This window comes from Diplotaxodon limnothrissa, linkage group LG18 (genome assembly GCF_057381915.1).
Source record: "Diplotaxodon limnothrissa isolate DT_005_m linkage group LG18, D_limnothrissa_male_GT1.1, whole genome shotgun sequence".
NCBI classification, from domain to species: domain Eukaryota; kingdom Metazoa; phylum Chordata; class Actinopteri; order Cichliformes; family Cichlidae; genus Diplotaxodon; species Diplotaxodon limnothrissa.
The window spans coordinates 38,727,431-38,739,885 of record NC_140613.1 but is presented as its reverse complement, the minus strand read 5'-3'; the positions used below and the strand labels follow the sequence as shown (position 1 = coordinate 38,739,885).

The 12,455-nt window shown below is 40.6% G+C and overlaps 1 protein-coding gene across 1 annotated transcript; it reads left to right on the top strand.

Moving 5' to 3' along the window:
- The first annotated feature begins 4,751 nt into the window (after window positions 1-4,751).
- lrrc53 (leucine rich repeat containing 53) lies at window positions 4,752-11,264 on the top strand. The gene is made up of 8 exons (XM_085378868.1): window positions 4,752-4,758; window positions 4,835-4,963; window positions 6,347-6,445; window positions 7,286-7,461; window positions 8,046-8,209; window positions 8,314-8,503; window positions 8,597-8,789; window positions 9,010-11,264. The coding sequence occupies exons 1-8, from the start codon at window positions 4,752-4,754 to the stop codon at window positions 11,262-11,264; spliced, it is 3,213 nt and encodes a 1,070-aa protein (XP_085234994.1).
- Window positions 11,265-12,455: the final 1,191 nt, after the last annotated feature.

Genomic DNA, 12,455 nt, shown 5'->3' with positions numbered 1-12,455 from the left:
ATTCACAACTATTTACAACAAACTATTTATTTACAACACGGGGGGAGATCGCGACCATGACATACTGAAACACAAGGCTTAAATACATAGAAGGAGCAATAAGGGAAAGGACCACAGGAGGGAAACACAGCTGGGGCAAATTAGACCTGACGAGACAAGGAAACGTAAACTGAACACACTAAGATAACACAGACTTTCAAAGTAAAGCAGGAAATACATGACAGTCACGCAAAAACAAAACACTGACAACACCGAAACCTAACAATGTAAATAAACGAGATCAGCTGCATCTATTCCAATAGCACGGCTTTGTAGTAGGAGGATCCGGTGCTGAACTAGTCTGCCTACAGTTTGGATCTTTCACCAGTTCAAAACATTCTATTTCTCATGAATGTAAAATATGGCAAATATTATATGGCAGACTCAGCACTTGAATCCAATATCAAACAAGAATGGGACAACAGTCCTCTCCCAGCAGCTGGTGTCTTCAGCTCCCAGATGTTTACATACTCTTCCTGTCCAAACTGTTTTAAAACATGTCATTGCCATCAAATTCAAAATCACCTTATTTTCTTTCTTAAAATAGCATGTTTTCTCAATTTAATTAGCCGATTGCTCATTTTGAAAAATGCACCATTTTTACCTCCTGGTAACTACTTTGTTTGCTGCTTAGCGACATTTAAAGAAAAAAAATCTGTATTTTTACTGGCATCACTTCCTGACATCAGTGAATGTCCTCCAGCTTTAAGTTGGTCTTTAGTTCCTAAATGGAAATTAGAGCATCTTTAAATGCAGTATAATGTAGCATATACATAGCAGAGAGAACCAGAATCTCAAGACTGGCTTTGATTCAGATGTAGCAGTTACAATGTGCTGAGTCCTGCGTTGTGAAAGTGTGCTGATCATGGAGCACTTATGCTTGCCATGGTCAAATTTGTGACATTCATTTGGGCAACCAACAGAAATGCAGAATGACAGGAAGAAGGTGCATATAGTACAAATAAAGACCATAAGTGGCCACACACAAAAAATGGTTAAACATCAATAGAAAATCCTCACTTTGAAAGCAAATAGTAATTATTATGTAAAACAATGCATCTTTTCAGTTGCAGTCACTCTAGACATCAGTGATACTTATACTTAGAATTAAGATAAACAAAACAAACAACGAAAAAACTAAGACAAAGTTTAAGGCTCTATTTCCAAGTCAGACATGACATCTGTTCCTCTCAGGTAACAGCCAGCTCTACTGAGCATGCTTCAGAGACGGCCAGGTAACCTGAGCTAGACCCACTCATATACACGGTACGTGTTGCAGCACTACAGCAACCAGTAAATGATGGCTCTACAGCAGACAAGCACTACAGGTCATTCTGATGGATCATGTGAGTGGAGTGCACCATATCAGGAGCAGGGTTAAAACACTTGGTTAGGAACAGGTAAGGAACCTGCTAATGTTTTTAATGGATTTCTATGATGACGATCTGACAATGATCTTTTTTAAAATTAATATTTAGATGTTCAGATTAAGAAACCAAGCTGTAGTAGATGACACTGGAATAAAGGTATACAATTTGGTATTTGGTAAATACCAAATTGTAATTGGGTCACTAATAAGCTCTGTTAAAAGCATATTTTCCAAATGTTGTAACTGTCTAGTGAGTTGCCGTGACGATGGTGGGTCAAACTTATCCAAGGAGTCAGTCAACTAATAAGATGGGAAAAGTTTGAACTGGACTGAAACCTAATATCCCATGGTTAACATGTGTGTACCCTGACCATCACACTATCATAAGGCCTGGCGTGCTTCAGTGAAAGTCTCACTAATGTAGTTTCCAGGCAAGTTCGTAGTTTCTTCCCAGCACTTCATTAACCAGTGCAGTTCATCAGGAAATCTAGGCTATATTACCAGCTGGTAATGCCATTTTCAACTTAAACCAGCATGAGGTTGGCTTTACCTCAGGAGGTAGAGCAAGTTAGGTACTAATTGTGACTTCCTAATAATGTACTAACTAATCCAAAGGTCAGTGGTTTGATCCCTGATTGTTTCAGTCTGCATGGTCAAATATCCTGGATAAGATACTAAACCCCAAATTGTGTTTGTTGAAGTGTGACTGTTGGATAGAAAGATGGTAAACAGTGCTTGTATGAATGGGTGAATGAGACATAGACTAGAAAAGTGCCACATAAGAACGAATCCATTCAGTATTACCACTGAAGCTATGTTTGGCTGCTCCCTTTAATCATAAGGAGCCACCACAGCAGGTAGCTGTTTTGACTTGGCTGATTTTTGTTCCTCACACAAACCCAAAGAGATCTGTGTGCCTCCTCGGGATTGAACTGAGGGACCTTCAGACTGTTTTGTGAATGTATGAACCACTACGCTGTGACGTTGCTCAGTGATGTTTTACTAACAGCAGGCAGAAAATCTCTAAAGCAGATATACTAGAAGCTGAACATCCTTAAAACAAAATAACACATCGACTTCAGGAGGCACAGACAGGCTCACTGCCCTCTCATTATAAATGGAGAATGAGTGGAATCTGTCTCCACCTTCAGGTTTCAGGGCGATCACATCTCCGCTGATCAAGTGCAGCAGCAGCTACACTTCCTCCTGAGGAAGAATAACATGGACCAGAAGCTGCTGCTGCTACTGTTCCTCAGTGTAGAGCAAGCTCTCCTACTGTGTGTTCTGATGTCTTATTATTTATATTTTGTTCCTGCACAGTAGATGTGGAGCATCCACAATTTCATTTTTTATGTACAAGGACAATAAAGGGCAGTTCTATTCTGTTCCACTACAAATGTATATTTGTCCTGGTCCTAGGTTCTTGCGTTTACTTATTATTACTGTTATTCTGTGCCTGAAGATTTAGATTACTATCTGATGATTGACTTTCTATCATACTGTTAATTCTGAGTGTCAGTTCTTGTTGTATTGTGTGAAGTCTGTTGGCTGTTTAGTTTCTATGAAATTTTGGCTACAAGTCTAGATTGCTTTACTGTTATGGTGTTCGGTCTGAGTTCTTTGTTTTCTGTCTCATCCACATGTGTCTTGTCAAGAGACAACAAAAAGACACAAAACAGCTTTAAAGAAATACAGTACACAAAAAAGAGATGCACCACAAAACAACTTTTTTTTTTGGCTGCTCCCTTTAAGTGTTGTCACAGCCGATCATCTGCCTCCATCTAACCCTATCCTCTATCAACAATTTCTGTTCCCCTTCACTACATCCATAAACTTTTTCAGAGGTCTTCCTCGTTTCCTCCTGCCTGGCATTTCCATCTTCAACATCCTTTGTCTAATATATCCACTTCCAACTCGAGTTTCTAACTCTGTCCCCAAACTGCTCACCCTGAGCTGTCCCTCTGATGATGTCCATCCTGGTCACTCTGTCACTTGCACGTCAGCCTCTTGTCTTTTTCTTAGAGCTACTGCCTCCAAACCCTGCATCATAGTAGGTCTCACTACTGTCTTGTAAACCTTCCCTTTCTTGCTGCTATCCTTTTGACACAAATCCCCCTGACACCATCTCCACCTACTCCACTCTGCCTACACTCTCTTCTTCACCTCTTGTGTACTGTCTGTTGCTGTGGATAGTTGACCCCAGATATTTAAAGTTGTCTACCCTCACTCCTCTATTCCTAGGAGCTTCACTGTTACACCTGTCTCCCAGGTGTCTACTGTCTCTTCAGTAGTATTAAGACGAACTATAATCTCAGTTAAAACAGTTCCCTACAAAAGAAAGCTATGCAAAAGAACAACAGTGTCGAGACTCACAAAAATGGGGCAACATGACAGAGACAAAAGAGATTAACGTGACACACAAAGATGCATGAAATGACAACAAAGAGACTTGATGTGATGAAAAACAGACACAAAACAACTACCAAGAAATTCAAAATCACTATGTAAAAATGCACGAGATCAGAGTGCAGCTGTACATTTACAACAGTGAAAAAAGAGCTTAGTGAAGATGGAAGCTCCACATTGAGTTCAGTGTTAATAAAACATAATGCTTAAATAGCTCTTAAATCAGGTTTAAGTGGTGCTTAGACGTTATTGTTTCAACCAGCAGTGCTGTCTGCGCTAGGAATAAACTGCAAAATGCGTTTCTTGTATAGGAGATAAAAGTCTGCCGGGTTGAAATATAATTGCACTCTGTAATGAATGTGTTGTCTTGCTGGTCAATCTGATGAGCCATTCTGCTTTATGGTTATTGTGGAGTAGCTTACATTTGTTTATCACCAGAGAAAAGTCCATTAGTAAAAGAGCTTCAGCAGAAACATGATAGGCCTCATTTGGCTACAATGTCGAGCTGTTATCCATCAGTCAGCCTCCTCTGGGGACAAACTCTATCTCCCCAGTGCTGCCTAACACACAAGTACACATGGTGATGCATTACCATTTAGCTTTATTTGTTTGCTTAGCAACAGAGAGCAAACGTGTACTTGGTGATTATTTTCAGTCTGTGAAAACACCTATGAAGACGTCTGTATGTGTTTTATTCATGATGTCACTCATTTGTCTGCAGTACTTGTGTGTTGTTCTTTTCAGGAAGCTGCAGGCTAAGGTCCACACTCAGCCATGCAGGTCTGACTACACAAGATGGGTGATTATGGTGTTTTTACAGTGATACAATTACGTCTTTTTGTAGGACAAACGGATGATAATGGCGATACGGATAAAGCTGTATCAGGTTACGACCCTGTGGAAGAGAGGCCTCATCATCACTGCACTGTAACACAACATGTACAGTGAGTAGTACACATGGTTTTCTTGCATCGCAGAGGCCCACTGCAGGCAGTTAAGATTATGCAAATTTCTTTTCAGATATTTTGCTGATGTTGTTGCTGCTAGTCATCAGCGCCCAGCGCATGTCCCAAGTCCCGTTGTGTCCTGCTTCCTGTATGGTTTGTTCTGAGGATGCTGTCATCTGCCAAAGACTGACTAAAATTATAGGTAAAAAAAATATGCCCTCTATAACTGAAAGCTGAGCCTAAATAAGTGCATAGTCCTACTGTACGGTAGTCATATGAAAAACGTTATTTGTCAGTATTCAGAGCTGAAGACAGCAAAACACGAGAGAAAAGGAACTAACAAAATAAAGGAGAAAGTAACTAAACAGGTAAACACTGAACACAGACATGAAGGATTAACAATCGAATAAGAGGGTACTGGGATATGAAGGACTGGGAGAGTTACGTTACACTGAAATAAAGCATTTCATGCTTTAATAATCAATTGTAAATTAATAAAATAATTTGCTAATTACTTTTTGATTATGTTTGTTTTGTTTGTTTTTTTTAAAAAATATCCATTATATGGTAATTTAATGGACAAAAACACAAGGAAGTTTGATTAGTTTCCAAGTTTATTTGTGAAAGCAGACATTAGCTTACTAAAAACGGTAGAATTAAACCCGATTCTTTGATCCCTTTGATAGAACAGAGAAAACCCGACTCAGAGTGGTCAAAACATTTATAATTCTTTATTCAATCATCTTCCGGAAGAGAGAGCCCTGCACAGCCCATAGCCAGCTGCAGAATCTCTAACATTAGAAGCTCAGCCTGTGTCTCATATAGTGTTATTTTGGTACTTCACACGTCACACAGTTTCAATACAAACAACTCCTTATATGTCAGTAGCTTCCTCTTTTTCTGTCTAACTTCCTCTATTTATTAATATGCGTGTACAGCTGCACACGGACTTCCTGTTTTTCAGTCTGGCTGAGCACTTAGTTTGTGAGTCAAAAGTGCCCTTGGTTTACAAGCCTTCATTACTAAAATACATAAAACCATATAATCAGCAAATAAGCATTAAGAATATATATATATATATATATATATATATATATATATATATATATATATATATATATATATATATATATATATATATTTATTAACAGTAGCTAGCTAGTACCCCCATATCACAAACTAACACAAGCCTACAAGGGTAGGGCTACCTGGAGTGATGCTAATGTTACGTGCTACTTTCGTGTTACCTTCCGCAATTCGTAATTCATAATACTAATTTGCAAATGGATTGACTAATACATATTTTATTGCACAATGCATTATAAAATGACAAAATGTAATAATAATAAAATCAATCCTTAAAGCTCAAAGAAACACAAAAGCCAGTATTGCAAAATATAAACTAAAGAAAACCAACAGAATTTGACATTACTAAAAACTGTCATATATTACACTTTTTTATAAGCTTATGATGTAGCATAATGCAAAATGTACCACTTTAATGTGGTACATTTACTTCTCATGTATGTAACCGAAAGGCACTAATATGCTGATGATGTTGTGTGTTTTTGTATGCCTTGACCAGTTGCTCCGAATACCACACAGGCTCTGCTGCTAACAGAAGGCTCAATTTCTACAGTTCCGCCTGCCTCACTGTCTGAGCTGAGCAACATTACAGTCATTGGTGAGTAAACTGGTGAGTTCTGAGAATTGCAAAACAGCAACAATAGTGGTAAGACAAGTTGATTCTGTTCACGGGGGGCATGTTCTGATATGTTCTGATTTAGGACCTGGGTGGCTTGGGGATAGAAGCTCCTCTTGAGTCTCTCTGTTCTTGCCCGTATGGTATGGAACCTTCTGCCTGATTGCAGAAGTTTGAACAGTTTATTGAAGGATGGGACGGGTCCTTCAAAGTAAAGCAAAGTTAGTTTAACCCTGGAGAACCCATGGGGTCAGATCCGACACCACTGGTTTACTAGGGAACCCATGGGGTCAAATTTGACCCCATGGGTTCTCCAGGGTTAAATAGTGAATCAAAAAGCAGCCACAATGGTCAAGAGGGGTATTTGAAGGTAGCAAGCAAAAGCTTCTAATGCAGCTTTTCATATTCATTCTATGATAAATTTTGCCTCTCAAATTTACAAAAAATAAAGACTCGAGACTAACTACACACAAGCAAGGCAATTAGTCTTGCTTGTGTTACATGTTCCCTCTTAGTACAGCCTTTAACTTTTGATCCATAGAGGTCAGTGTGCCAAACCCTTTTGCTAGATGAAATAGAGTTACTTTTAAAACTTTGACCCACTAAACTTCAGAAGAAAGTCCTCTGCACCATAAAAATACTGCAAAGCAATGGCAGATGACAGACAGAAAAAGAACAAAAGAAGGGAAATTGTCCTTTTCTTTTTTTAGAAACAATAGCATAGCCAGGCAACAGGACATCTTTCACTTTTTAGATGCATTAAAACATTTAGACTCCCGGTTTTATAGTGTTCAAATGTATTTCTCCCTGCTGATCATCCAGGTTTGAGTCATAACAACATCTCAGAACTTGGTAAAGAGTCCTTCAGAAATCTGCCCTTCCTCCGCACATTACTGCTGGACCACAACCTCCTGAACAGTGAGTCTCTACAGGGTGGAGCTCTGATGAATCTAACCCAGCTACAGGTCCTTACCTTGGGCCATAATATCATTAGCACGGTAGGTACCTTTGCTGGGGAAAATGCTACTATTTGCAACAGTAGCATTTTCAGTTGAGAGATTTTACAGTTAAGTGATTACTTCATTAATCAGGGATAGTAAGTCATGGAAAAGATGGATGTAGCCGTTGTCACTTTACCAGCTGAAGGCTCGAGCTGAACATCTTAGTTTTTTGAAGACCTGATGTGACTAACTCATCATATATGGTGAAGCATATCCTCCTTTTCTCCTTCTGGACACCTATGGGGACAGTAATGAGCAAAATGAGCATCATATTGTATTCAGCAAAAATTGAAACCAGAGATAGAAGTCACAAATGATGAGTAAAGTGTTTACTGAGGTAATAGAGCAAGGCTGCCCAGGGTAATCTTCCTATGGAAGCTGAACCTTTTTCTACCTGCTGGCATTTAGAAAGAAGATAACCTTTATATAAAACATAGACAGTAAAACCAAATACTATGTGCAGATGGTAGTAGATGTTTATCGTCTTCCACAACGTTTCTTGTGCATTTAAAGAACATACAGCATTTTAAGTTTTGGGACTAAATACATGAAGTAAGAATCAACTCTGTGTTGCTGTGTAGATCCAGGGTGGCTGGTTTAAAGGTGCCAAGGCTCTGCAGAGTCTTACACTGGAGGGAAACCTGCTCACCAGCTTAGATTCTCGTTCCTTCCCTCTAAATGACCTCAGAGAACTCAGGAATCTGGATCTGTCAGATAATCTGATTGAGCATGTGGAGAGAAACAGGTAAGAAGTTAATATTACAATGTTTATTTATTTCCTTCCTTTAAAAGAAATAAAGGACCTTCACCAAACCTAATGTAATATATATATAACCCTCTGTGTCTTAGTTTCCGTGGCTTGGTGAGCCTGACAACTCTGGATCTTTCCAGAAACCGCCTGAGTTCTGCTCCTGTGGATGCTTTTTCTTACCTCACCTGGCTGACAAATCTCAACCTGGACCTCAACTCATGGAACTGCTCCTGTCAGCTGCTGGAGCTCGCCGACTTCCTGTCCACCTTCATCCAACAACCTGACAAGGTACAGGAACTCCCCCCACTAAACCTACGTCCACTCACCAGTACAACCTGAACTGACTTAAATCTTTTCTCTTTCTATTTGTGCTGATCTCAGATCCTCTACAATGGCCGTAGGATGGTTTGTGCGAGCGCTGACAACCCAGCTGTAACCACAGTGCTGGAGCTGACCGATGCCAATTGTGTCCCGTCCAATCAGAACATCACAGTGCATATAGAGCCAAGAGCCAGCGTAACGCCTCAGTTGTATGCTCGAGATCTAGCCATCACTGCAGTCATCTGCTTTATTGGTGAGAATGATAAACAACACAGGATAAAAGAACAATGATTTAACTCTTAGACGTTAATGAAAGAATAAGAAAAGAGGAGTATTAGATGGAGAATCATAAGCACAGAACACCCAGCTGAAGCAACACAGTTCTAAATGATCAACATTCGAAAATAAAAACAGGAGAAAAATACACTGCAGAACCTTTAATACCCAATCATACTCATTCTCCTGTGCTTCAGGTGGCGTTGGCTTGACTCTGCTGATAGTTCTGATTTACTATCAAGTGTCTCGAAAGAAAAAAATGAAAGAAAGTAAAAGACTGAAAGAGCAAGAAGGAGGAAGCAGCAGCACAGCTAACCACCGTGTTAATCACCTCGATGTTAGAGAGAGGAGGAGGGATGTTTTCTTGCAAGAAAACAGCAGGCAGCAGTGGAACAAGGACGCCGTGACTTTGGACACATGGGCAAATGAACCCAGAGACCAGTTTAGATTTAGAACTGATGAGAACGGTGGCTGTTTCAGCTGTGCTGACTGCAGCAGTGATGCACCACAGCTGAACCCAATGAGAAGAGAAAACAGGATGAATGGAGGGATTGAGGCAGAGGTGGACAGAGAAAGGAGAAAAATAAGAAGGATACCCGACGAGGAGGGGAAAAGGACAGAAGTTCAGCATAGAATCTTGAACAGGGACACCCCTAACAAGTTTGTTTTTCAAGAAAATACAAATTCATCTTCTTATCCACAGAGTGAAGCCTTTAATCAGAGAGCAGAGATCCTGCCAGCCCGGAAGAACGGCAGAAATGTGAACAATCACAGGACACACACAGAAGTAAAGATTAAAGGATATGAGAGTTTACGCTGTGAAAGTTGTCACAGGACATACAGAGCAGAGCAGGACATGAGACAACGGAAGATTGGGACCAATCCAGGAGACTTTGCTCTCCCTAATGGCTTCTCTTCTCAGTACAGGCTGAATGAAAGCGGAAGGAATGCTCATAACCACTCTGACATGATGAAGAACACAGAGTTGAGAAAAGTAATCAGAAATGTGTCGTTTGATCTGCAGAGTTCAAGAACCCTGGAGGAAGGAAACAGTCAAATTGAGGACAAGAGAGAGGAGGACGTAATAAGAGACAAAAGAAAGAGAAGAGAAAAGAGGCAGAAAGTTCAGTCCAGCCGGTTGGTGAAGGTCAAACTAAACTTGAATCCACTAAGAAAAAGCAAAGTCCATCCAAGGAAGAAAAATGAGCAGGGTCCTTTGGAGAAAAGCAGCTCCAAGAAAAGCAAAGAAAAAATAAAGGATGGAAAAGAACGTGAGGAGAAGGAAGAAAAAGGAAAGTCTAGCAAGAAAAAAATTGGAAAATCCTCCAAGATTGAGACATCGGCTGAGGTTGGAATCAAGGAAGAAGAGGTCGGAGGAGAGGAAGGACAGAAAAGCCAAACACCCTCTGAAAAAACAACTTCCAAAAGTGATAACAATGACCAGAAAAGTACAGAAGACAGTAGATACCCAGAGAACAACCAGTCTGTGCAAAGCAGCAGTGCTGCTGACCAATCAGGGTCCACTATTGTTAGTGGACATGGGCAAAGTCTGCTGGGTAATAAGTATCAAGGAACTGGCCTGACTCTGGGTAGTGCTCAGCATTCGTCTACCAACCTCTCACTGCTTGGCTCAGCTGGCTCACAGCTAAGCGGCAGCAGCCTCTCTCTTCCAGGGGGGAACTTTCTGCTCAGCACCTTGGCCTCAGGATCAAATTTGCTGTTCCCCAGAGGTCCAGCTCCTAGTATAGCATTCAGTGGGCCTAACGTGGCTCCAAGCAGTGCTCCAGACATGCTTATTAGAGAAGCTGCAGGGGGAGTTCTGTCTGCTGCTAACCCTTTACATGCAAGTGCAACACCTCAGACCGGAGGAGCTCCCTTGAACTTAGCAGCAAACCCAGGTGTTAATCCTGCAGTTGTCCAGTCCCCCTCTCAGAGCCAAATGCTTCCTGACAGTGCTCCTCTTGTAGCCATGCCAAAACCTGAACTAGTGCAGGGACAAGTCATTCAGAATGCAGGACTGCATGAGCTATCTGTTGAACCTCAAACATCCATGACCAAAGAGAACCTCCCTGCCTCGCAGGATTGTATGTCTGAGGTTGCCCCCAAAAGACTCGAACCAGCGAGCACAGTGGAGAATATATCAATTAGTAACAGTCAGGCAGAGACTGGGAATGTATCTGTTGGTACAATAGCTGATATATCAGTAGGGGGTGTGGCTCAAACTGAGGTGCCTGCAGTGGAAAGGTCTGGAGCCAGCATGCAGGAGGCAGGCGTATCAGGTGTGCCCGGTATATCCACAGAGAGTGAATCCTCCACAGCAGCTGCTCTGCTGCAGCAAGAGTACCTGCCTGAGGAAGGAGGCTCCCCTTCCCTCAGGAGGAAGCTGAGACTGGTGCTTCCTGAGAAGACATCCAGCCGTCCTCTCACTGCTCTGGAGAGGAAAATACGTTAGAAGCTAACTCAGTATTTAAACTACTTTTTATCTGAGTAAAAGGAGCTAATGTTACTACTGAATCATTTTGAGATTTAGAGGATTTCATATTGTTTATTTTTTATCAATTAGTATTTTTGCATTTTAAAATCATTCATGGCCTTTGAAGCAGCATTTGAATAAAATTACATCACATGAAAACCATTTAGTGGCTTTGCTGCAGCTTTCTGTCGTTCCTCACAATCTTCATCTACAGATGGTATTTCCTTGTGTGTTGTGACAGTATAGTTAAAAATGACGACATTTATTCGTGGACATGAAGCACAGTTTCATGTAAGGCGGAGCTGTTGCTTAGTTCAGCTGCTAACTTACAACAGCCATTCACACATTTGAGGTTATAATTGCTCGAGTAGTACAGTAAGTTCTACGGTAAATACAGTAGTGAAATAAAGACAACATCTTTCAGTGATCTGAGGACTAAAACACTGTAACTTTGACCTTTATGCAGATTGCAGCAGGTTTCTGGGGTTTTGGTGTGCATGCAGGATTGGGTTTCAGTTTTGGCCCTAGGGTGGCTGTTTGCAGAGGATTAGGTTTCCTGGTCACACTGCAGAGCTCTACATGCTACCTACACAGGGGTCCATTTACTGTCTGAGCTTTCCTCCTCCCGTGAGTCACTGTGATACATTATACTGTCGAACGTCACTATCTTGTTAATGTTGTTCATGGATATGATCACAGAGAAGGTGTCTGTGGTCCTGATTCTTAGACGGCATTGCATTTCTAAGAACAATAACTTTATTTGTATATCTGTTTTTAAAACACACAGTTTAAAAAAAAGTGCTTCACAGATTGGATAGAAGCACGTGTTAATAATAAGTGTACATTTAAACACACAAATACTTACATTAACTGCTGCATGCACACTTCAACACACATATAAGAAGAATGAGAGCCAAAAATTAAAGATGAGGGTAAAGGTAACTTATAAAAACACTTTTTTAATACAAACCAAACATTGAGCTGACCTGATAAGGTAGAGGAGGGCTGTTCCGAAGTTTTGGAGCTCCAACCTAAAAATTGTGGTCACAAAAAATTCATTTCACTTCAGTTTTATTTATATAGTACCAAAGAGAAAAAATGGCAACAATCAAACAACCCCCTCTGAGCAAGCACTTGGTGATAGCGGGGAGAAAAAAAACTCCTTTTTAA